At 45.1% G+C, this 27,149-nt stretch overlaps 1 protein-coding gene across 1 annotated transcript in view; it reads left to right on the top strand.

The window, feature by feature from the left end:
- LOC134910924 (nicotinamide N-methyltransferase-like) overlaps positions 1–27,149 on the top strand; it is a 92,927-nt gene that overhangs the window by 31,272 nt on the left and 34,506 nt on the right. Inside the window, exon 6 of the mRNA XM_063919313.1 lies at positions 10,370–10,577. Within this exon, the coding sequence (XP_063775383.1) occupies positions 10,370–10,577 (208 nt within the window). The remainder of the gene's footprint in view (positions 1–10,369; positions 10,578–27,149) is intronic.

Genomic DNA, 27,149 nt, shown 5'->3' with positions numbered 1-27,149 from the left:
ATGGGACTGCCATGTTACGATCACAACCTGGGGGGAAAGCTGGGTGGTCCCAGATTGGTGACAAAGGTGAAGGGTACGGGAAGAGATTATGAGCAGTGCAGAGTTTATCCCACAACCCAAGGGTGAAATTAACTGTGGGAATTAGATAAACCAAGGCTGGTCTGCATGACTTGGGGAGCCATGGAAAGGAATCAAGTTGGTTATCCTGAAGTAAAGAGTTTTCAATATCTACCCATTTTTTCGTCCCCTGGGGCAAATGCCAAGACACCACATGATTAAGTTGGCATGCCATATAGTACGCTTGTAAGTTAGGGTAGCCCAATCTGCCTGATATTGCACTCTTAGTCAGAATGGCGCGTCACACTCGAGGTTTACGATTAGCCCAAACAAATTTGTGACTTAGTTTTTGTAGGGAAGTTAGAGTTACATGGGATACAAATATTGGGATAGTTTGGAACAAGTCTAAAATGCGTGGAAGGAAAAATAATTGTAAGGGCATTAATCCTACCTATCCAGGATATATATAAATGATCCCATTTGTCCAAATCTTGCGTAAGTGTTTTAATAATAGGAACATAACTGTTCTAATAAAGAGCAGAATAGGATTTAGTGATATGTATGCTGAGGTATTTGATAGCCGCAGGTCTCCAGAGGAAGGGAAATGTAGAAGTCAATGTTGCATAAGTTTGAGGAGGAACATTAAACACTAGTGCCTCTGACTTACTGTAGTATGGTTACATTTATAAACGGATAGGTAGCCAAATAAGAGGAGTTCTTTTTGTAAATTGGGAATAGAAATTAAAGGGTTAGAAAGGTCAAGAGCACATCGTCCACAAACAAAGATATTTTATATGCGTTGCTCCCACCTTGACACCCCTGATATCAACATTGGATCGTATACGAGCTGTGAGACGTTCAATACATAAAGCGAACAATAAGGGTGAGAGTGGTCAGCCCTGTGGAGTGCCATTTTTCAAATGAAACCGGGGAGAGCGTAGGCCATTTGTCATAACTATAGACGAAGGATTAGAATAGAGTACTCGAACTGCAGTGAGAAAATTACCTTGAAGGCCAAAGGAGGACAACGTGGGAAAAAAAAGGGCCAAGATATATACGATCAAATGCCTTTTTGGCATTGAGTGCTAAATCGACCGCGGACGTCTTGGAAGAAGTAATGTGGCGAATTAAATAAATGGTGCGCCTGGTGTTATCTGAAGCCTGACGCCCTGGAATAAATCTCACTTGATCAGGGTCTATCAGTGAAGCTAACACTGAGGTATATTTACTAAGATTCGCAATTGACGGGATTTGGAGGGAGATTAAACACGAATGACATCGAATGCGTGAATTTGCAACTTTTTTTTTTATGACTCATTTACTAAACAGTCTTATTCTGCATTTTCGTGTTTTCCGATGTCGATGTCATTCGTAATGTCTGGCAGTATTTTACGGGAGTGATTAGTAAAACACTGCCGGACTTAACACAATGAATCCCGGCCGGATCAGTGTGATCTGTACAAGGCTTCATTGTGTACCTTAAAAGAAGTGTGGAAAGTGTTAAAAATCTGGAAAAAAATTGCGTGGGGTCCCCCCTCCTAAGCATAACCAGCCTCGGACTCTTTGAGCCGGTCCTGGTTGTAAAAATACGGGGAAAAAATTGACAGGGGTTCCCCCATATTTTAACAACCAGCACCGGGCTCTGCGCCTGGTCCTGCTGCAAAAAATAGGGGGGGAAAAAGATGTAGGGGTCCCCCATATTTTTAACACCAGCACCGGGCTCCACTAGTCAGAGAGATAATGCCACAGCCGGGGGACACTTTTATGTTGGCCCCTGCGGCCCTGGCATTAAACCACCAACCCTGGAGGAGTGGGGACCCCCTGCGGCCCTGGCATTAAATCTCCGTACCATGGAGGAGTAGGGACCCCTTAAATCAAGGGGTCCCCCCTCCAGCCACCCATGGAACAGGGGTGAAGCCCGAGGCTGTCCCCCCATCCAAGGGCGGCAGATGGGAGGCTGATAGCCTTTTGTGTAAAAAAAAAATATTATTTTCTGTCGCAGAACTACAAGTCCCAGCAAGCCTCCCCGCAAGCTGGTACTTGGAGAACCACAAGTGCCAGCATGCGGGGGGAAAACGGGCCCGCTGGTACCTGTAGTTCTACTACAAAAAAAATACCCAAATAAAAACAAAACACACACACACCGTGATAGTAAAATTGTATTAAACATACATGCACACTTACATACTTACCTATGTTGACACAAAGCAGTCGGTCCTCTTCTCCAGTAGAATCCAGGGGTACCTGTAAATAGGCCGCGAGGTTAAGTGGAGTCACTCTTGTGGTTGGCCCCACTTAACCTTGCGGTCTACCGCAGACCGCAAAGTTCCCACCATTGGATATAATGGAGCGCCTCTGCGCTACATTGTATCTACAGTGCGCAGCCTGACTGACAGTTCAGGAGCGCACAGCCAATCAGGAGAGTGCCATGACGTGGCGCTCCTGATTGGCTGAAGGGACTCTCTTTGACAGCAGTCACGGGGGCTCCCGCCAGTCAGGGAAAGGGGATCCATGTGTAAACATGGATCCCCTTTCAGTGCGTGGTCCGGGTATTTTGGTTTATTTTTTTTACCAAGTACGTGGATTATAACTGTTAAGAAGAGGACCGATCTACACAGGATTTTTGTAAGTATAATTTTATTTACAGGTACCACTGGATTCTACTGGAGAAGAGGACCGACTGCTTCGTGTCTACATAGGTAAGTATGTATGTACGTAAGTGTGCATGTATGTTTAATAAAATTTTACTATCACGGTGTGTGTGTTTTGTTTTTATTTTGGGTATTTTTTTGTAGTAGAACTACAGGTACCAGCGGGCCTGTAGTTCTCCAAGTACCAGCTTGTGGGGGAGGCTTACTGGGACTTGTAGTTCTGTTACAAAAAACAATATTCTTTTTTTACACAATCAGCTTCCCATCAGCCTCCCATCCGCTGCCCTTGGATGGAGGGGACAGCCTTGGGCTTCACCCCTGGTCCTTGGGTGGCTGGAGGGGGGACCCCTTGATTTAAGGGGTCCCCACTCCTCCAGGGTACCCTGGCCAGGGGTGGCTAGTTGGTGATTTAATGCCAGGGCCACAGGGACCAATATAAAAGTGTCTCCTGGCTGTGGCATTATCTCTCTGGCTAGTGGAGCCCGGTGCTGGTGTTAAAAATATGGGGGACCCCTACGTCTTTTGTCCCCCGTATTTTTTGCACCAGGACCAGGTGCAGAGCCCGGTGCTGGTTGTTAAAATATGGGGGAACCCCTGTTAATTTCCCCCCCATATTTTTACAACCAGGACTGGCTCAAAGAGCCCGAGGCTGGTTATGCTTAGGAGGGGGGACCCCACACAATTTTTTTTCCAGATTTTTAACCATTGCACACCCCTTCCTACTGATAAACATGCACAGATCTCACTGATCCATGCATGCCTATCAGAACACGGTAAAAAAAAGCAGGTCTATTTGAAAACTGCTTTTTTTTTACGATTTGTATTTTTTCATGGCAGTGTTTGGCTATTGCCGGCAGTGATTGTGAAATTGAATTTTTTGTAAATTACCGAGTTGTATAAAATAACAGGTGTATTTGGCCGATGGTGTATTCATTCGTATTTTTTTTCTTTGTCTTCACATAAAATACGAATGCCCTCATCACTGCCGAGATTTGTGTTCAGTAAATTCCCGAGATGACACTTTGAAGAAAAAACACCAAATCAGTCAAAATCGGGAGCTTAGTAAATATACTCCACTGTGTTCAAACGGGTCGCTAAAATCTTAGCAAAGAGCTTAAGATTTTTGTTTATTAAAGAGATGGGCCTATAGTTGGAGCAACAAGAGGGATCTTTACTGGGTTTTTGAATGACAATAATCCGGGAGATTGTGGAGTCAGTATGGAAAGCAGCACCCTGCATGATCTTGTTAAACAAGGAAACCACGTGTGGAATGAGTTGTGGGGCAAAGTATTTATAGTATACCTTCAGGTAACTGTCTAGGCCAGGGCATTAGACGTTTTTTGAGTCTTTAGTGCAGCTTCCACTTCCTCTGCAGAGATATCCGCATTTAAAATAGAAATAGCCACTTCAACTTGTTATGGGAGTACGCAAGAGTCAAGATACTGTTGGATCTTACGCGCTTGGGCCGATGGGATCGGCGAGAGAGTCCAGATTGTTTAACGCTGTATACTGGGGCGGATTGGGAACAAAAAGCGGCCCTGGAAAAAATTGTACTAGTGGCCCCACATGGGCAGCACCAGAGGTGTAAGGTCTAGCCATGGGGCATGGCAGCAGCACCCACCCCCCAAGACTTTCTAGATAGTGGGCATGTCCAGCATGAAGGAGGAAGTTAAAAAGAAATAAAATTAAATATTATGAGCACATTATATGATACACTTTCAGAATTTAGGAAACTACCGTATATACTCGATTATAAGCCGACTTTTTCAGCACGTTTTTTTGTGCTGAAAAAGCCACCTTGGCTTATAATCGAGTCAGCGTTAGGAGGGCGCAGAGAGACGGAGAGCGCAGCGCGCGGCTCTCCTGTGTCCCTCCTGCATCTCCGGCGGTGTGTGTGTTAAAGGAAGTGCACAAACCGGCACTTCCTTTAACACACGCCGCCGGAGACGCAGGAGGGACACAGGAGAGCCGCGCACTGCGCTCTCCGTGTCCCTCCTTCAGAAGACAGCGCGGGAGCGACGGAGGGTAAGTATCTAGCACTGTGGGGCATATCTGGCACTGTGGGGCACATCTGGCACTGTGGGGCACATCTGGCACGGTGGGGCATATCTGGCACTGTGGGGCATATCTGGCACATCTAGCACTGTGGGGCATATCTGGCACTGTGGGGCATATCTAGCACTGTGGGGCATATCTGGCACATCTGGCACTGTGGGGCATATCTGGCACATCTGGCACTGTGGGGCATATCTGGCACATCTGGCACTGTGGAGCATATCTGGCACTGTGGGGCATATCTGGCACTGTGGGGCATATTTGGCACTGTGGGGGCATATCTGGCAGTATGAGGGCATATCTGGCACTGAGGGCTGTGTACGGCTAGAGCTGCATTTCCCACCCTAGGCTTATACTCGAGTCAATACGTTTTCCCAGGTTTTTGGGGTAAAATTAGGTGCCTCGGCTTATATTCGGGTCGACTTATACTCGAGTATATATGGTATATCATTCTTTAGAAAGATATATTTTCTTGCTTATTACACCAACCGTATCCCAATCACTATTCACTCAATCTTATATGTCAGCCAAGCAGGCAGACAGAGCATACACTAGATCATCTGCAATCACAGGATAAGTGGCAAAGTAATTTTCATATATGCAAATTATTTTGCATCTTATTCATTATGTCTATAAAAAGGACCACATGTCCTCAAACAAAACAGGCCCCACGGGTGCATCGGCCCACCGGGAATCTTCCCTGTGGACCCTATGGCCAATCCGCCTCTGGCTGTATAATAATCAGAGAAAATACCATTAATTGTTTTAGGGTCGTAGGTAAGATTGCTTGAGGAACCTTTAATAGTGTTAATGGCCTGATTTGCTTTCTTGGCACGTAATTTATTAGCTAAAAGAGTGTGGGCCTTATTGCTATTGTCGTAAAATTACTGATTATCCCATCTCAGTGAACGCTCAACCCTTTCTGCTAAAAGAGATTGCAACTCAGTACACGTTTTAGAGAGTTGCACTAATAGTTTCTGAGAGTGGGTGCGCTTATGTTCCCTATCTAACTCTGTAATAGTTATGGTAAGTCCGTTGATACGCTTTTCGTGTTCCTTTTTCTGGTGAGACGCATACTGAATTATGTACCCCCGAATAACTGCCTTGTGGGCTTCCCAGACTGTGGATGCATAACAGTTGTCCTGTGAGTTGAGAGATTAAATAGTCCTGCATTTTGGATTTAATTAATTCATGGAACTGAGAAATCTTTAACAATGTTTCATTAAGTCTCCACGAGGGCCTACTAGTGGACGCTTCAATAATATCAAAGGATGCTACCAAACCTGAGTGGTCCATCCAAGTAAGTGGAATGATCGAGGAGCTGTGAGCTATTTGGAAAAAGAGGCACAACTCAAAAACATATAAATTCGAGAGTAAACATCATGCGGATTGGAGTAAAAGGTGCAATCTCTGGTCGTGGGATTAAGATACCGGCATACATCAAACAGACCAGCCTTGGCCATACATTTGTGCAACGCAGATGAATTGGAGCTAAGCCGCTATGTAAAGGGCCGGATTATCCATATGTGTGAGGACCATATTAAAGTCTCCGCCTACAAGTGTCTTACCCCATCTATACAGATATAACTCCTGAAAAAAACGTACGAAAAAATTTGGCTTGGCCAGTATTGGGGGCGTAAAGATTAACCAATGTAACCTCCTCGTGTCCAATTTTACCTTGCACCATAATATAATGACCTTCAGAGTTGCATTTAGAGTCCAGGAACTGGAAAGGAATGGAACATCTGACAAATATAGCTATTCCATTTTGTTTAGTTGTGTTATTGGAGTACCATGCCATGGAAAAGGACTTGGGCGTTAAAGAGGGATGTGAGCTCCTTTTCAGATGCGTTTCTTGTAAAAAGATCACATCCCCCTTAATGTTTTCAAAGATCTATGAATATGGGAACGCTTCTGAGGGGAATTAAGGCCTTTGACATTAATCGAAAAAACGTGTTAGTGACATGATAGGAGGGAATAAAAGAAGGAATGGCCCGAGGTAAACTGGGGAACCATGGACTCCGCCGAGAAAGAGAAGAAAAATAAAAACAAACAAAGAAATAAAGATAGAAACTAAGAAGAAATAAAAGAGAAAAATAAGTAGACAAAGTACCCAAAAGACAGGGTAATTGGCTACTAAAGTTGAGCTCTACAACAGAGAGAGCTCACTGGTGGGATTCAGATACAGTAAAATCGGAAAGGGTATAAACCCTATAATCCAACTAGCAACAATATTCCCTAAAAATGGAGGGAGAAGGCGGCTGGCAAGGGCGGCATTGCCCCCCCCCCCCGCCCGCCCCCCACCTTAAGATAAATGTATATAGTAAATAAAAAGGGTGGAATTCTAATAATAACATACAGACTCAGAACGTGATAGAACAGACCAAGAACACAGGAAATATGGTCAGTGTTTACAATCCAGTAAATATTCATACAATAGCAAAAATAAAGTCATGATAATGTTACAGTGTTGAGAAGTGAATAAATGCGTGACACAGAGTATCGTATCAAAAGATCTACTCAATAGCCCAAGTTAGTGGTCACTACATCCATTCCACTGGACAAGACTGTGAGGTCACGAGTATACAAAGTTACATAAACAACATAGAACTGGCAATCAGCTGTAAATTGCTAGAATGCTACTGCAGCAATGATAAGACAATATACCATATAACTGATTAATAAACAACTGAGAAAATTCAGATAAGAACATTACACAGATATGCAATAGGGAAAGAGAGATACCATCCCTACAATATCCCCAGTGTCAATCATTGCATAAAAGTCAAATGTACAGTATAGTAAACTATGAGTAAATCACACCCAGGCATGAGGAACTTCACATCGGGGAAGAGGCATCAGATGAAGCATGGTCGGAGCCAGCTGTAGTTTACGAAGTAGCCGGTTACCTTCCTCAGGAGAGCGAATTACCTGAACTTTACCATCAACATCCACTATGAGGGGAAGGGAAATCCCCAATGATATTTGTATTCATTGTCTCATATCACAGAGGTGAAAGAGTGCAGGTCTCGTCATTTAGCAATGGTCACCGGCGACAGATCCTGATAAATCTGAACTCGAGATCCCGCCAAAAAAATTGAGAGAGTATTTCTGCTCGCCATTGTGATACTATTTTTAATCTTGAAAGAGAGAAATCTGAGGATAATATCCCGGGTAGGGTCGGGGTCTTTAGGTTTTCGCCTCAATGCACGGTGAGCCCTTACTATTTGAATTGCCTTTTCAGACAGCAATGGAACTAAAGAGATAAACATCCTTTGGAGATATGGTTCCAATTCAGAGGTATATATGGACTCCAGAACATTAAGAATGCGTAAATTATTCCGTCTCTCGCAATTTTCACCATCCTCCACTTTATCTTTAAGGAATCCAGATAAATAGATAATAAAGATAATTCATATCATCCTCAACTCATTTCTGGAAGTCTTGCTGATTCTCCAGATGTGATTCCAAGGAAGCGGTGCGAGAGTCCAGTGCCACTAAGTCAGACTTCAATTCGCCAATTGCCAACTTGAGAGCGGTGGTAAAATATTTTTTTAGGTCCAGTATCATACTCTGGAGGAATTGAATGACCTCTTTGGTAGAGGGGGCCGTTTTTGGATCCATTGCCCGAATCGATTCTGAGGATGGTGGTGACGAACAGGGACTGACTTCTCCCAGCGCGAAAAGTGCTGAGCAATATTCTGGGAAGCTCCGTTATGGGCCAGAGTGCCTGCTCTGCTCATAATATCAAACAAAATGGAGGCGCCAGCTCAGGGAAAGATTGCAGAAAAAAACAAAAAACCATGACAATTCATGTGGTCACGTCAACAGCTCTGGATGGGGGGGGGGTCATGCAGCGTGTAGGTCACATCAAATAAAGGACCCAAACCCAATCAAATCGAGGAATCCAGAAACAGGTCCCCAAGAAGAACAGTTCAGATTACAACATGGATGTGGAAGCTGCAGTGTATACAGTATATTGTGCCCACAAGGGGGAGTTCCACCACTGAAGATAGAGTGTCAGTAATATAGTGTCAGGGAACACATTAAGGGGAGCAACCCTGTAACATTAAGAAATGTGCCTATTCAGATTTTCATTGTTCCTGAGTGGGTAGGAGAGGGGGAGCCACTGGGGTGATAATGGTAGACTAAGGAGGCTACAGAAAGAGCACCCCCACTGTTCCCAGGACTCATCACTACAGGTAGGAGATGGCAGCAGCCCACACATACAGGATTCTTTGCACCAGATAGCAAGCCCCTACAGCATCCGAGGAGCCAGCTGTGGTGCAGAGAAGGCAGCCGCCATCAGCAAGGAGATCCAGGGGCAGGGAGCAAGATGCAGCCTCCCAGTCCACTCCGTCCATTTACCACCACCCCCCGGGTCCAGGTGTGGGAACCAGTTAAGCAGGGAGGAAGACAGCGGTGGGCATGCAGGGCTGTGAGAGACTCAGAGCCAGGAACCACGCTGCACGTGGAGCCTCCGTCGGTCACTCTTCAAAATTTTGGCCACAGCTGCAACAAGGTGAGTGGGCCTCAATCTGCGGGGTCGCAGAAGGCGGCCCTCGCTTCTGAGACCTGCCCCACCCAGTCACTACAAGCAGTGCTGGGAAGGAAGGGTCAGTCCTGGGCCACTGAATGAGCAGAAAAAACCTCTAAATGTGGGATAATTTGGACCTTAGCCTGGAGCTCTGATAAGGCATGTCTGCACCAGTTGCTCGCCAGGCCACTCCCCCCTGTGGTAACCATGGCATTTTATGAAGGTAATCTGGTGTTGAGGAATGTCTGTCTTAAGATATTGGTGCCAATATCACTTTCGGAGTGCAGGCTTCTGTAAGAAACTGTTAGTGCTGTCTGTCCAGACTGCGGAGTCCCTATATGAAGTTGTGCGGAGGTGGGTCAGTCCCTGAAAGCCTATCTGCCCTGCAATGCACTGTGGCCACATTTATGCCTGGTAATGGGATTAACTGGCTGAGATGGAGAGGTGGGCATAAGAGTTTCAGTAGATGAGGACTTTATTAGACGGTGCTGGCAGGCTGCAACAATAAATTTAATTAATGTGTACACAAGCACAGCAGTTCCTGATGAAGGTCCTGTTTGCATCTGCTAGGCCAGCCACTTCTCATGTTAGCTGACGCACTCAGCAGTGTGCAGCAGCCGAAGCTGGACACTAACAGTTGTGTGGCAGGCAGAGGATCTATCCTGACTGTCAGGTATGGTATATGAATGCTCAGCGCAGCAGAATAGGATGACTTATATATATTAACTGCTTTCATTTACAGGCAGAAACAATAAGGAGTGTTTATAACTTCAATGCTGGTGTATAACCACTGCTGGGCTTGTTATTGACCATGTAAAAGACCCTTAGTCATATTAGCTTTATAAATAGCACAGCTTAGAAATACTGCCAAAATATCATTATAGTATGACAGTGAATGTGTACTAAAGCCCCTGAATGTACATCAAGTGTAACCAGTAAGGCTATGTCTACAAGGTTTTACATCACTTTTGATTTGTCTTTAATAACTGCTAAATCACAGCACTCCCAAATGTCAGTATATGCAGATGCTGTTTCATTCAAAATCGACTGTTATGTCTGTTTGCTACAGGACAAATGACAGGACAAATATTGATCGATATTAGTGTTGGGGCTGTAATCTACCAACTCTTATCGGCCAGCAATGTTTTCAAGGAGATCTATGTGATGGAATTCACAGATGCTAATATCAAACACTTCAAGAAATGGCTGGAGAAGGGTGAAGATGCCACTGACTGGTCATTCACTTCCAAACTAGTGTGTGACCGTCAAGGCAACAGGTATAAAAGCTTATTTTTATATATTTTTAATCATAGTTATATATACTTTGTGTGGAAAGACCCATTTTGTATATAGATTGTTCTCAAAAGAGAAGATCATTTAAAATTAATGCTTTACACAGAAAAAAAATAGGATTTTAATTACCTACCGGTAAATCCTTTTCTCGTAGTCCGTAGAGGATACTGGGGTTCCATTAAGTACCATGGGGTATAGACGGGTCCACTAGGAGCCATGGGAACTTTAAGAATTTGATAGTGTGGCCTGGCTCCTCCCTCTATGCCCCTCCTACCAGACTCAGTCTAGGAAACTGTGGCCGAGGACATGGACATACTTTGAGAGTAGGCTATAAAGGATAGTGGTGAAATTCCGAACCAGCACACACAAACCAGAAGAAAGCTATGCTAATCCAACTTTAAAAAGGAACAGCAACAGCTAAACCAACAATTCCTAATCAAGAAACAGTGCAGGCAAAACGAAGCACCAGGCAGGCGCCCAGTATCCTCTACGGGCTACGAGAAAAGGTGATAAAGCTAAATATTTATCGTATATATTACCCTTTATGAGGTCTAAGAACACTGTACGCTATTTATGTATGAAGTACCGCAAGGGTACGCTAGTTGCGTAACAATCGCTTTGCCGTGATCGAGACGCTCAAGCGTCACGTTCACTCACGGCCAAGAGATCACAGGCAGGCACGTTATTGACTGTTGACTAAAGTAATGATTCGCTATAGCGTAGCGAACGCTCGGGACCACGAGGAGATCACCAGCGGCGCTGACGCTCACTATATTAAACCTTTGTATCTAAACCATAAACAGTGTATTGTGCAGTAAAACCTTAGTGTAATGTTAGAGAGTAAATGCAACACAGTATAACCTTATTACCTTAAAAGCTGCTGGAGCGTCACGACGCTCTGAGAATACTTAATACTATAAGAAATACACAGATACCGTGCTCAGGGTCCAACGCCTAAAATATATATTATGAATGCTATACTTGCAAAAGAGTTAAACACAATACAAGTCATACACTACAATATAACATAGACTACCTAACCAGATAACTACACAGGAAATACAATACAATACAATTTAAGGGAAAATGAGTGAGAGAGAGAGAAGGAGAGAGAGAGAGAGAGAGTTTGAGAGAGATTGGCCCACAATAACAAGAAGATCAATATAGTTGCGGAGAAACACTTACGCACAAGGGGAAACGATCGCATGCGCCTCGATATCCAGCTCCCGATTATCAGCAATGAGAACCGTTGAAGAGAGTGAACTGGATATGGTCGGCCTGCCTATTTATGCCCCACACACAATACAATTCAATGGTCCCTACAATCTCATTGTTCATTGGACACAGGAATTCGGCTTCGCATTATAACAAAAGGTCATAGGTTGATTCATACAGGTGGGCTGTGACTATTTCCAACTGCTCAGGTGGGAGGGAAACTGGGTTTCCTGCCGCTTGGGTAATAAAGTGCAAATAAAGTAAATGTTCATAAACTTCTTATGTCCATAACTATTCGCACGAGCGATTGATCTGCTTCAAACCAACACCGGAATATTTCTAATTAAATATTCTTCCGATGGATACTAAACACCACTGTATTACTCCTGTCTGACCCTTCGTATCAAACAAAGAGGGATTTCTCTGTTCATGAACATTCTATATTAACCAAACTTTCAGAATCTATCAAAGGGACCATGATCTACAAAATACATTATTAGTGAAAATATGTAATGATTGAGTCGCACGCTACGATCGCATAAACTCTACCGTAAATACGCATACCATGCGCCTGCGGGTGCCCGCGACTGTGAGTATGCGCACGTACGGGAGAGCGTACGCATGCGCAGCACGGACCTGTGTGAGGTGCAAATATGGTAGTGTGCATAGAGATATTTTTCTGACTTTGACAGTCCACCCTTTGGCAGTCAACAATAACTGCCACTTCCTGAAAACATTTCAAAAGGAGAAAAATATATGTTAGCGGTTAATACATTTACATGGTTGGGTAAGGGAGGAGAGGAGATGGTAGGAAAAGGGTATGACCTAGTGAGATAGCAGAAGCATGTGTGTATGAATCCGTGCTTGGGGGTCATGTATCATCGTGCCGTACGTGTTTTAAATCAAGCTTCGAGGTATTGCGAAGTATACATGTGAATTCCTTCTTATCCCGTGGTACGGGTCTGTGGATGGGCTGTCAAACTTTACCGAGCTCTTTTCGGCTTTGGTTGTAACAAAATGGGGGAGCACATTTTAGTTGATGATACATGAATGGGGGAGATATGTGATTGCTGATATCTGTGCCTGTATTCCCTATCGACTATGTGTGTCATTACCTGAGGGTTGTAGAAATGAAGAAAAGACATAATTACGGTAAATGCGGTGGTATTCTATGTCAGGTAAATGTACAGTCGTCGATTGAGGTTTTGTTCGGTATCAGTTGAAAGTCGTCTTCTTTGCGCTGTTTTGCCCATTAGGTGCGAGCAAAAAGCTTTGTCAATGCCAATAGATTTACAAAAATGTTGGGCTAGCGTGAGTTTAAGAATTCTAGGGAAACTGGGGATCCATGGCAAAGTTCATCAAATGTCCGTATCTAAAGTGGTCAAAACTTCTTCTTTGGTCAATCCGTTGTCTGTATATCGTCTCGTCAAATTCCTCGTCCAAGTGGGTCTTGTTACCTTGGAGCAAACGGAAAAACAGGTGAAAGAAACGGACCGTAGAAATCGCATTTTCATCACATCATTGTTTCTACATTTGGGTCATAAATCAAGTCCAGGTTAATTACAGTTTCCTCACTCCTTAAACTCATTACCCTAGTACGATGATTGCACTTCATTAAAGCCTGACCGCATCTAAATATCAATCCAATCGATATGACAACACCTAAGATACATAGGAGAAACTTCCCAACATCCATTATGACTCCTTGAGCCCAGTCTCCTAAACCAGAAAACCAATTTCGCGGGTTCAACCATGACACCCAACCAGTCAGCTCATTACCTACAGCAGCAAGAGTGAGATTGTGTCTCCTGCGAAATTCCCACTTCAATTGGAGAATATCGTCCATCTTTTGGTCTATGACCTCGACCGGATCTTCGGTGCTATTCGTAATATATGTGCAACATTTCACGCCGTATTGTGTTGCCAGTGTGACACAATATCCGCCTGTCACTGCTGTGAGGTAATTGAGAACCATTCTATGCTGTACCAGTTCTGTTTTGTAAGCCTGAAGTTCTCTTCCAGTATACCTAAACGTGTCATCATACATTTCAGTGATATTATCTAACAAATTTGCGAGCGCCGATATGTATTTATAATTCAGCACTCCTCTAGCGGTGCGGGTGAAATCTAACGCGATTAAGAATTGAATCCCGGTGGATTCACTTATCAGATCAGAGGCCGGATGCTCTGTCTTCTCTATCAAGTGCCTTTTAACAACGTGCTCGTAATGGGTGTGAGTATAAGGAGCTTGGGCACCACGGTGTATGTCTTTCATTTTGTCATGTGATACAGTCATTACTTCAGGCAATACTTTTCCAATATAACACAATCCTTCAGAGTTTGGGGCAAGCCACTTGTACGCCTTTCTCCCGCATATGAAATATGCATCATCGGGGAGAACATATGGGACGGAGTAGGACATAACCATATTACACACCTTCCATGTGAAATCTCCTAACCCTAATTCTTCCATCTGCTTAGTACACGTATCAGGTTGTACGATATGTGCACAGTATCCTGGTGATACCTCTCCAACTTTAGTAATCCTATTTCCTAAGGTATACCTATACCGGAAAGATTTTCCTCTACTGGCTATGTGGCGTACAAGCTCTGTATCTGTAGGCATTCTATCTGCTCTATGCGAAAAGGTCATGGTGTGGTTACTCCATGACACTTCCCAATTTCCCGGTTTTCGGGGATTGGAGATGTTGAAACATAATAGGGACCTATCCACATGGTATTGGTGGAGCTTCAAACTAGGAGGGCTGGAGATATTAAACCTCCGGTCCACCGGTCTCCCACCATTTAACTCAAGTACCTCCTCTATCGTTAAAGGAAATGGTACTAGCCCTGATTTGCTATGACCCTGAGGTACTTGAGAGCATACCCAACAATCTGTTTTGTTTAACACATTACCCACTAAGGAGTGATAGTCACTCAATGGATGCCGGTCCATATGGATATTAAAACTGGATTGGCATTTTTTAATGCACCCATCCTCAATGACATTGTTACAGAGCCTACAGATACAGTTTTCTTCAGCTAACAATCCTTCACAATTCCTTCTATGGTCAATGCTATCGGATCGTTTTCTGATACTCGCCTTTGCTTGTTGATTATGTTGTTCTCGGAAAACTACGCCTCCATCTTTATCATCAGAACCCATTCCAGAACCTCTCTCGACCTCCATGGTACTCTCGCCGGAACAGACTGCTCTGGTCAACATCATGGTCAACAGGAAAATCCGGATCACAGTCTCTTGGGGCAAGTCCATCTTATAGGAGGAAACGGAGAAAAATGAGAAGGGGGAAAAATAAATTTTAGGGAGAGGGGATGGGAAGTGGAGAAAAACAATAAAAGGGAGTGGGGAGTCGACAACAGCTCTTGGTCTTGAGATTTTCACGGCTCAGGTGCCGCCTCAGTCCTCCTGGAACAGACACTCCAGTGATACAACCTCTACCGTCTGTTCCTTATCACGGGACTTCTCTGGATCAGCAACCTTCTTGCAGTGGGATGAATGAACCCAAGTCTCTCTCTCAGCAACCTTCAATGCTGTAGTGCTAGTCAATAAGACCTGGTATGGTCCTTCCCATCTGTCAATAAGGCAACCTGAGCGTAGAAAATTCTGTATCATTACATAATCCCCAGGTTCAATGTCATGACAATTACTATCTGGTAAATCAGGAATCACTAACTTCAGATTATCATTTTGATTCCTCAACTGTTTACTCATGTTAATCAAGTATTTTACAGTTACTTCATTGTTACACTTCAAATCATCCTGAGGGTTAATCATAACATGCGGTTGTCGACCAAACAAGATTTCAAAGGGAGACAGATTAAGAGGGGACCTGGGAGTGGTTCTGATGCTGTACAGTACAATGGGTAAAGCTTCTGGCCATGTCAATCCTGTCTCTGCCATCACTTTACTCAGTTTATTTTTAATAGTGCTGTTCACTCTTTCCACTTTCGCACTCGCCTGTGGACGGTATGGAGTGTGCAGCTTGCTATCAATTCCCATCAATTTACACATTCCTTGAAAGACATCACCTGTAAAATGGGTACCCCTATCACTTTCGATAATTCTAGGGATACCATATCTACATACAAATTCCTGCACAATTTTCTTAGCAGTAAACATAGCGGTATTTGTGGCCGCTGGAAATGCTTCGACCCAATTTGAGAAAACATCTATACAAACAAGTACATATTTCAAATTTCGACAAGGGGGTAATTGAATGAAGTCAATCTGTATTATCTGGAAAGGGCCGCCGGCAGGTGGGATATGGGATGGTTCTGTAGGTATTGCCTTTCCAATATTCTTTCTCAAACAGGTAAGGCATGACATTGCTCTTTTACTCGCATGAGAGGAGAATCCTGGGGCACACCAATATGCTCTTACCAATTTGCACATCCCCTCCTTGCCTAGATGAGTCAGCCCGTGAGCTGCTTCAGCCAGACATGGAAGATATGCTCTGGGGGCCACTGGTTTACCATGTCCATCCGTCCAGAGTCCTGAGGACTCCTGGCCATATCCTTTTGCCTTCCAGACTGCCTTTTCCTGTGTGGAACACAAATTCTGCATTTCACACAACTTTTGTGTGTTGATGGTATTATATACCATCAGTTGTGTGGTGTCTGTCTGTCTGGGGGTAGCAGCTGCTAACATAGCTGCTTCGTCTGCTCGGCTGTTACCAAGCGATACTGGGTCTTGGCTATATGTATGTGCTTTACATTTGATAACAGCCACTCTGTCGGGTTCCTGTATCGCTGTTAGAAGCCTTTTTATGTGAGCTGCATGCGCTACCGGTGTACCAGCTGCCGTCATGAAATTTCGGAGGCGCCATAGGGCTCCGAAATCATGGACTACCCCGAATGCGTATCTAGAATCGGTGTAGATATTGGCTGATTTGCCCTTAGCCAATTCACATGCTCTGGTTAGGGCGACCAGTTCAGCAACCTGGGCTGAGTGAGGTGGGCCTAGCGGTTCCGCTTCTATGGTGCCTTGGTCATCTACGACTGCGTATCCAGTACACAAGTCTCCCGAGTCTGACTGTCTATGACAACTACCGTCCGTGTAGAACGTAAGTTCTGCATCTTCCAGTGGGTTGTCACTGATGTCAGGCTTTGCGGTAAAATTTTGGGTCAAATATTCTATACAATCATGAGTGTCTTCCTTTGTATTAACTCCTCCTTCCCCATCACTCTCACCTTCCACCCTTTGTGCCTGACCAGGCACACCTGGGAGATATGTTGCAGGATTTAATGCACTGCATCTCCTTATGGTGATGTTTACGGGGGCCATTAGTGCCAATTCCCATCTTGTAAACCGCGCTGATGAGACGTGCCTGGTTTGGGCAGAATTTAACAAGGCTGACACTGCATGCGGTGTATGAATTGTGAGGTTGTGACCTAGCACGACGTCTTCGCTTTTCGTTACTAGCAATGCTATCGCAGCAACGCTTCGCAAGCATGTGGGGAGGGATCGCGCTACCGTGTCTAGCTGAGCGCTGTAATATGCTACTGGCCTGCTGGCATCACCGTGCTTTTGGGTTAGTACGCCTGCCGCGCAACCAGCACTTTCTGTTCCGTATAGTTCAAAGGGTTTCCCATAGTCCGGCATACCTAATGCTTGTGCCTGCGTTAGGCACTGTTTAAGTCTCTCAAATGCTGCCTCAGACTCGTCTGTATGCGAAATCCGATCAGGTTTGTTTGAGGAGACCATTTCCTGCAAAGGTAACGCTAAAATGGAAAACCCTGGGATCCAATTACGGCAATACCCACACATTCCTAAAAATGTTCTGATCTGTTGCTGGGTTTGTGGCAGAGTCATGTCTCTAATTGCTTGAATTCTATCAGCGGTCAGGTGTCTCAGTCCTTGTGTTAAACAGTGTCCCAAATATTTTACCTTAGTTTGGCATAATTGCAACTTGTCTTTGGAAACCTTGTGTCCTGTGTCTGAAAGATGAAACAGGAGCTGTTTCGTATCCTTCAGGGATGCTTCCAATGAATCAGAACACAGTAGTAGATCATCCACGTACTGTATTAATACTGATCCACTCACTGGTTGGAAAGACTGTAAACAATCATGCAAAGCTTGAGAAAATATACTTGGGCTATCTATGAATCCTTGTGGTAATCGAGTCCATGTGTATTGGACTCCTCTGTATGTAAATGCGAACAAATATTGACTGTCAGGGTGCAGAGGTACCGAAAAGAAAGCGGAGCAGAGGTCAATAACAGTGAAAAATTTCGCAGTGGGAGGGATTTGCATTAGGATGACAGCTGGATTTGGCACTACGGGGAACTGACTCTCAACTATTTTGTTAATCCCCCTTAGATCCTGCACTAGCCGGTAACCCCTCCCCCCACTCTTTTTCACAGGGAAGATGGGACTATTAGCAGTGCTGGACGTTCTTACCAGAATGCCCTGTTGTAGCAAGCGCTCTATTACTGGGTAAACTCCTAACTCCACCTCTGGCTTCAGAGGGTACTGTGGGATTTTTGGAGCTATCCTACCGTCTTTTACTTGTACAACTACCGGAGCTACGTTTGCCATTAATCCAGTGTCCTGTCCATCTTTAGTCCAAAGTGACTCTGGTATCTGAGATGTCATTTCTTCTACTTGGGAGGGAGTCCTATTTGTCATAGTGGTATGTGACATTAATTTTGACGGGGAGTCTAACATGTCTCGTACTTCCTGAGCGTGATTCTCAGGTATGTCCAAGAATACACCTTCAGGAGTACAATAAATGACGCACCCCATTTTACACAGTAAGTCTCTTCCCAGGAGATTGGTCGGTGCCGATGCAGCCAGCAAAAAGGAATGCTTGGTATGTAAAGGCCCTATTGTAATCTCTGCTGGTTTGCTAACAGGGTAATGCTGGACTACTCCTGTTACTCCCACGGCTGGAATTGTCCTACCAGTGGTCCTCATGCCCACTGTCGAATTTATCACTGATTTGGCCGCCCCTGTGTCTACAAGAAAGTTTAATGATTTACCAGCTACATTGATTGCAATTTCTGGTTCACTTCCAAGACTTGCAATCAATTTTACTGGCTGCAGATTACAGGTATGGCCACACCCCTATTGGGTATGGTGACCTCCCTGAATCCCGCTGGCAGCAACTACTTGTGAGGGAGTTAGCTGGGAACTACCAGAGGTTTGCCAATCTCTGTTTGGGGGGTATCTTTTTGTTTCCCCTGCATGTGGCTCATAACTCCGTTTCTGCGGACCTTGCTCCCAATGTCGTGTGTCGTGTCGTTGTCTAGGGGGTTGGTATGAGTTTCGTACATTCTTTACTCTACAATCTCGTGCCATGTGTCCCTGTTTATGACAAGAATAACAAGTAACCACACTTGACTTACCCACAGGGTTTGGTGATACAAACAAAGGCTGCCTTGTGGTCAGGGCCTGTATACTTACGGCCATTAACTTATCACTTTGTTGTTCCCTGTGTCTAGTGATGTTCCTATCGTGATCAATAGCAGCCTCTCTCAAAGTAGCCACAGACAGACCTCGCCAACATGGTTGTGTGGTCTGTACCCTAGTCTTTAATGATTCTTTTAAACCATCCATCAGTACCGATACTGCTACTTCTCGATGGTTTATGTTTGTTTTAATGTCCTCTATGCCTGTGTATTTTGCCATTTCTGATAATGCTCTGTGAAAATACTCTGCAGCTGTCTCTGACTCCTTCTGTTTAATGGAGAATATCTTGTTCCATCTGACTACCGCTGGGAAATACTCTTTTAACTGTAAGTTTATTCTTTTTACATTGTCTTTGTTGTACACATCTGTAAGAGGTACATCCTGATCTAATCCGCAATCAGCTAAAAATTGAGTTGCGTCAACATTGGAGGGTAAACATGCTCTCAGCAATATCTGCCAGTCTTTATTGTTGGGCTCTACAGTGTTACCTAAGTCTCTGATGTATTTTTGACTGGCAACTAAATCTTTTCTAGGGTCAGGGAATTCAGACACTATGGTCCTTAATTCCATTCTGGAAAATGGGCTATACATGGCAATGTTCCTCAAAGGGGTGACCCCTGTTGTGTCAGTTTTCCCATTTGGGACAGCTATTACCCTAACAGGATTAACTCTAACAACATCACTCTGTGTGGGTTCTACAGCCTGTGGTGAAATGGCTTCAGCATAGTGTATGGTGCCGTACTTACCTGTAGACACGACCTCACCTATCCCTCCGCTAGGGGCCTTTGTTACTAATCTCGTGGGTGGAGCTGTGCCTACTGTGGTCTCTGCTATGGTGGCTGCTAGAGAGAGCGCTGAAATTGTTGCCGATTCGTCTTCTTGATCACACTCCTGAGGAAAGTTCAAAACAGGGTACAACTTGCACGGGTTAATACTTGCGTTGGTTAATTGGTTAACATTATCTTTAACATTTATACAGTTGCTAAGTGTTTGTGTGTTACACCTTAGTGCGTCATTCTCCGCAACCAATTTCTCTCCTGATATGTATGGTGGCGGTGGGGCCGTGGCTATCAGTTTTCTGATTGAGCCAGATCCCGCCGCCTGAGCCAATCCTCTCTGTATGTCACCTTCCTGCTGCCACAACTGCAAATAATCGTAATGTTTGATTCGTCTCTTTGTTGATTTAATGAGACATATCCTTCTCCTTAAATTCGTTAACACCTCTGTGCTGAAGCTACCTACTCTTGGGAATTTCTCCCCGTCATGTACTGTCATTCTCTCCCATTCATCACATAAAGCTTCTGTGTGACTTCCGTATTTGTCACACATTACATACCTTGCCGACCCAATTGGTCGGTTCACTGAATCAACCCGAACCGAGGTTGATCGCCCCCTACCTGAACAAGTGGCCCCCATAGTTCGAAGGTGTTGCTTTATTTAACCAACCCTTACGCAAACCAAATGTCCAAAATAGGCTGACGGTGGCGGTTTACCGAGTACCCCACTCACTCGCCCACGCCGACCAATACGACCTGATCACACCGATATGGTGCTGGCGTACTCGACCTAGGGCCCCTGCGACCTGAACCTCTATTTACTGGAACCTGTGAGGGTGCTCCGAAGAACACTTACTCTTTCCAGTAACTATTGGTTGCTGGATAGTTCCTGAGTGAGCAGCGAACTTCCCTTAAAATAAAAAAAATTACACAAATCACGTTAGAATGTACAAATAGCGTTTATGACCTTCGTACACAAATAGTACCGGTCAGGTTTACTAATGCACACAATTACGTGCGGTACAATCGTTTAGTACACAAGCAACTAATCTTATGTACTGAGCGACCAGTGGAATCGAAAATTTCGGCTGCGAATTCCTTCAGCCAGAGCTTATATGGCCTATATGGGTGTTGCACCAACCCTTTCTTGGTGTTGTGCCTGTGGACTGTATAGCGGACTTCCTTGTCTGCTGTACCTGAACCTGTTGGTCTGCTATGACCTCCTGGTCTGTTACAGTATGACCTCCTGGTCTGCTACACTCTAATGCTCAAATTGTATATTTAACCAGGGATGCCTCCCTAGCCACCATGTACGTCACTTACACGCATGTACCTCACGAGTACTCGACTTTTCTTGTGGTTCAACCTGTAAAATTGTATACAACACACTCACTCACCACATGTACACTTTTGTTTCTATTTCTATTTCTGCGCAGAAATTTCTCTTTAGACCAGATATGTTACAAATTAGGAGAAGGATCTATTAATTTAAATTTGGAATAAAAAAAAAATTTGCGCGATTTATCGCCTGGCGTTATTTACCACGTGGCGCTACTTATCGCGTTGAGAGGAGAGAAAAAAAACTTGTGATTTGAGTTACGTGGGCGTACCCGTACGCTCCGTAATATACGCTGCGTGCGTCGGCCCTTGGATTGCGTACGCAAGTCTCAGTCTTTTGTTAGAGACACGTGTACGCAAAGCAAAGATCCACCGTAACACAATTTATACGTTTATCAACTATAGAACTGGCAAACAGGAGAGTGACATACGAAAATACACCAATGAAAAGGAAATGCAGATATATATGTGTGCGTGCGTGTGTACGCAAGACAGAAAAATAAACAGTTTTAAAAAGACACTATTGTTTTGTTCTTACCTCCGGTTCCCGGATTCCTTCAGCACCCTTTACTAAGAGAAGCAGACGCTTATCCAAACAGCACTACGAGGAATATGATCTCCCGCCCTTTGCTGCTGGATAATGTCTGCTGAAATTACCTAGTGCAGATATGTGAAGGACAGGACGAGCCTCCAATTGATAAAGCTAAATATTTATCGTATATATTACCCTTTATGAGGTCTAAGAACACTGTACGCTATTTATGTATGAAGTACCGCAAGGGTACGCTAGTTGCGTAACAATCGCTTTGCCGTGATCGAGACGCTCAAGCGTCACGTTCACTCACGGCCAAGAGATCACAGGCAGGCACGTTATTGACTGTTGACTAAAGTAATGATTCGCTATAGCGTAGCGAACGCTCGGGACCACGAGGAGATCACCAGCGGCGCTGACGCTCACTATATTAAACCTTTGTATCTAAACCATAAACAGTGTATTGTGCAGTAAAACCTTAGTGTAATGTTAGAGAGTAAATGCAACACAGTATAACCTTATTACCTTAAAAGCTGTTGGAGCGTCACGACGCTCTGAGAATACTTAATACTATAAGAAATACACAGATACCGTGCTCAGGGTCCAACGCCTAAAATATATATTATGAATGCTATACTTGCAAAAGAGTTAAACACAATACAAGTCATACACTACAATATAACATAGACTACCTAACCAGATAACTACACAGGAAATACAATACAATACAATTTAAGGGAAAATGAGTGAGAGAGAGAGAAGGAGAGAGAGAGAGAGAGTTTGAGAGAGATTGGCCCACAATAACAAGAAGATCAATATAGTTGCGGAGAAACACTTACGCACAAGGGGAAACGATCGCATGCGCCTCGATATCCAGCTCCCGATTATCAGCAATGAGAACCGTTGAAGAGAGTGAACTGGATATGGTCGGCCTGCCTATTTATGCCCCACACACAATACAATTCAATGGTCCCTACAATCTCATTGTTCATTGGACACAGGAATTCGGCTTCGCATTATAACAAAAGGTCATAGGTTGATTCATACAGGTGGGCTGTGACTATTTCCAACTGCTCAGGTGGGAGGGAAACTGGGTTTCCCGCCGCATGGGTAATAAAGTGCAAATAAAGTAAATGTTCATAAACTTCTTATGTCGATAACTATTCGCACGAGCGATTGATCTGCTTCAAACCAACACCGGAATATTTCTAATTAAATATTCTTCCGATGGATACTAAACACCACTGTATTACTCCTGTCTGACCCTTCGTATCAAACAAAGAGGGATTTCTCTGTTCATGAACATTCTATATTAACCAAACTTTCAGAATCTATCAAAGGGACCATGATCTACAAAATACATTATTAGTGAAAATATGTAATGATTGAGTCGCACGCTACGATCGCATAAACTCTACCGTAAATACGCATACCATGCGCCTGCGGGTGCCCGCGACTGTGAGTATGCGCACGTACGGGAGAGCGTACGCATGCGCAGCACGGACCTGTGTGAGGTGCAAATATGGTAGTGTGCATAGAGATATTTTTCTGACTTTGACAAAGGATTTACTGGTAGGTAATTAAAATCCTTTTTTCTCTTACATCCTAGAGGATACTGGGGTCCCATTTAGTACCATGGGGATGTACCAAAGCTCCCAAAGTGCTGAGGTTCCTGCAGAACTGCTTGACGAAACTGAAGGTCCTCAGAGGCCAAAGTATCGAACTTGTAGAACTTAGCAAATGTGTTCGAGCCAGACCAAGTAGCCGCACGGCAGAGCTGTAAAGCCGAGACACCACGGGTAACCGCCCAGGAAAAATCCACCGACCTAGTAGCGTGGGCCTGAACAGATTTCGGAACCGGCAAACCTGCCGTGGAATAGGTATGCTGCATAGTAAGCCTGATCCAGTGCGCAATGGACTGCTTTGAAGCAGGACACCCAAATTATTGGGATCATAAAGAACAAACAGCGAGTCCGATTTTCTGTGACAAGCTGCTCGCTTTACATACACCTTCAAAGCCCTCACAACATCCAAAGACTTTGCAGTAGCAGAGGTGTCGGTGACAACCAGTGGTGTAAGTGGGCGGGTACGGGTGGGTACGGCGTACCCTAAAGAATTTAGCCGTGGGTACGCCGTACCCACGCCGACGGGCCGCCGCTCCTCGTCGCTCGCTCGCTCCCCTCCCTCCACTGATTACCGCCGCTGCCTTCCTCCTCCCTCCGCTGATCAGCGCCGCTGCCTCCCTCCCTCCGCTGATCAGCGCCGCTGCATGAGGGGAGGAGAGCGCAGCATTCGCTCTCCTGCCCCTCAGTGTCTTTCTTCAATTCAACGCCCGGCCCATGAGCCAATCAGAGCTCGCGGTCCAGCAGCATTGGCTGCCGGTCCGCGAGCTCTGATTGGCTCACGGGCCGGGCGCTGAATTGAAGAAAGACACCCGCACCTACTGAGATGAGATGGGGGAGGAGAGGCATGTATACCTAACTCTGGGGGACATGTGTGTCTTTCACTGGGAGCATATCTGGCACTGAGGGCATATCTGACACTGGGGAACATGTATACCTGGCACTGGGGAACATGTATACCTGGCACTGGGGAACATGTATACCTGGCACTGGGGAACATGTATACCTGGCACTGGGGAACATGTATACCTGGCACTGGGGAACATGTATACCTGGCACTGGGGGCATATCTGGCACTGGGTAACATGTATACCTGGCACTGGGGGCATATCTGGCACTGGGGAACATGTATACCTGGCACTGGGGGCATATCTGGCACTGGGGGGGCATGTATACCTGGCTCTGGGGGACATGTGCGTCTTTCACTGGGGGCATATCTGGCACTGGGGAACATGTATACCTAGCACTGGGGGCATATGTGGCACTGGGGAACATGTATACCTGGCACTGGGGGAATATCTGGCACTGAGGGCATATCTGGCACTGGGGAACATGTATAACTGGCACTGGGGGCCTATCTGGCACTGTGGGGGACATGTGTATCTGGCATTGGAGCATATCTGGCACTGCGGGGGACATGTGTATCTGGCACTGGGGGCATATCTGGCACTGTGGAGGCATTTCTGTATCTGGCACTGGGGGCATATCTAGCACTGTGGGGGCATTTCTGTATCTGGCACTGGGGGCAATGTATATCTGACACAGTGGGGGCATTTGTGTATCTGGCACTGTGGGGCAATGTGTATCTGGCACTCTGGGGCATTTGTGTATCTGGCACTGTGAGGCAATGTGTATCTGGCACTCTGGGGGCATTTGTATATCTGGCACAGTGAGGCAATCTGTATCTGGCACTGTGGGGCAATGTATATCTGGCACTGTGGGGCAATGTATATCTGGCACTGTGGGTCAATGTATATCTGGCACTGTGGGACAACGTGTATCTGGCACTATTGGGGTCATATGTGTATCTGCCCCTCCCCCACATGTGTATCACGCCCCCATTTTCATTGGCCACACCCATTTCTTGCCGAAGGCGCGCGCACACAGTACCTATAAGACATTTTGTCTACTTGCACCACTGGTGACAACCAGAACCACAATAGGTTGGTTGATGTGAAACGCAGACACCACTTTAGAAAGAAATTGCTGATGAGTTCTGAGTTCAGCTTTGTCCTCATGGAAAATTAAATTGGGGCTTTTGTGAGACAAAGCCCCCCGCTCCGACACACATCTTGCTGAAGCCAAGGCCAACAGTGTGATGGTCTTCCACGTAAGATATTTTACGTCCACCTCCTGTAACGGTTCAAACCAGTCTGATTGGAGGAACTGCAGCCCCAAATTGAGATTCCAAGGTGCCGTGGAAGGCACAAAGGGAGGTTGGATGTTCAGTACACCTATCAAGAATGTCTGGACCTCAGGGAGAGAAGCCAATTGTTTTTGAAAGAAAATATACAAGGCTGAAATCTGGACTTTTATGGAGCCCAGACATAGGCCCATATCCACAACTGCCTGCAGAAAAAGTCCCAGATGAAATTCCACCGCAGAATAATTTCTGCTCTCACACAAAGAGACGTATTTCTTCCAAATACGGTGGTAATGTTTAGACGTTACAACCTTCCTGGCTTGGATCATAGTCTGGATAACCTTTTTAGGGATCCCTTTTTCTGGCTAGAATCAGCCATTCAACTTCCATGCTGTCAAACGTAGCCGCGGGAAGTCCTGATAGATAAACGGGCCCAGTTGCTGAAGATCCTCACAAAGAGGTAGAGGCCACGGATCTTCAAGGAGCATCTCTGGAATGTCCACGTAACAGGCCCTAGTTGGCCTATCCGGAGCAATGAGTATTGCTTGAACCTTTTCCCTTTTATTCTTTTTAGAATTCTTGGGATCAGAGGAAGTGGAGGAAACATGTATACTATCTGATAGACCAATAGAGTCGTCAGAGCGTCTACCGCCACTGCCTGTAGGTCTCTCGACCTGGAACATTACCGCTTGAGCTTCTTGTTGAGACGAGAGGCCATCATGTCAGTTTGTAGATATCACCATCGACGTGTCAAGCACCTGAACACTGCCGGGTGAAGACCCCACTCTCCCGGGTGTAGGTCGTGTCTGCTGAGGAAGTGTGCTTCCCAGTTGTCTACTCCTGGAATAAAGACCGCTGACAATGCCACAGCATTTTTTTTCTGCCCAGAGGAGAATTCTCGACACCTTTGACATTGCTGCTCTGCTTTTCATTCCGCTTTGTTGGTTTATGTACGTCACTGCCGTCTCATTGTCCGACTGGACCTGAATGGCCCGGTCTTGAAGAAGATATGAGGCCTACAGAGGGGTGTTGTATATGGCACTGAGTTCCAGAATGTTGATTGGAAGGATGACTTCCTGACTTGACCATCTTCCTTGAAACTGCACCCCCTGGGTGACAGCTCTCCAACCTCCGAGGCTTATGTCTGTGGTTAACAGAATCAAGTTCTGAATTCCGAACCTCCGACCCGCGATGAGGTGAGAAGTCTCTATCCACCACAAAAGGGAGCTCCTGGCTTTTGACGACAGACAGATCCTCTGGTGCATGTGAAGATGTGATCTGGACCATTTGTACGACATATCGAGCTGGAAGAGTTGCTTGAAACCTTCCATATTGAAGTGCCTCATAAGAGGCCACTATTTTCCCCAGAAGGCGAATGCATAGATGCACCGATATCCAGGTTGGCTTCAGGACATCCCGAACCATCGACTGGATTACCAATGCCTTTTCCAATGGAAGGAACACCTTCTGCGACTTTGTGTCCAGTATCATTCCCAGG

This window comes from Pseudophryne corroboree, chromosome 4 (assembly GCF_028390025.1).
Source record: "Pseudophryne corroboree isolate aPseCor3 chromosome 4, aPseCor3.hap2, whole genome shotgun sequence".
NCBI lineage: Eukaryota > Metazoa > Chordata > Amphibia > Anura > Myobatrachidae > Pseudophryne > Pseudophryne corroboree.
The sequence above is the reverse complement of the archived record's forward strand: the minus strand, read 5'-3'. Positions and strand labels throughout refer to the sequence as shown.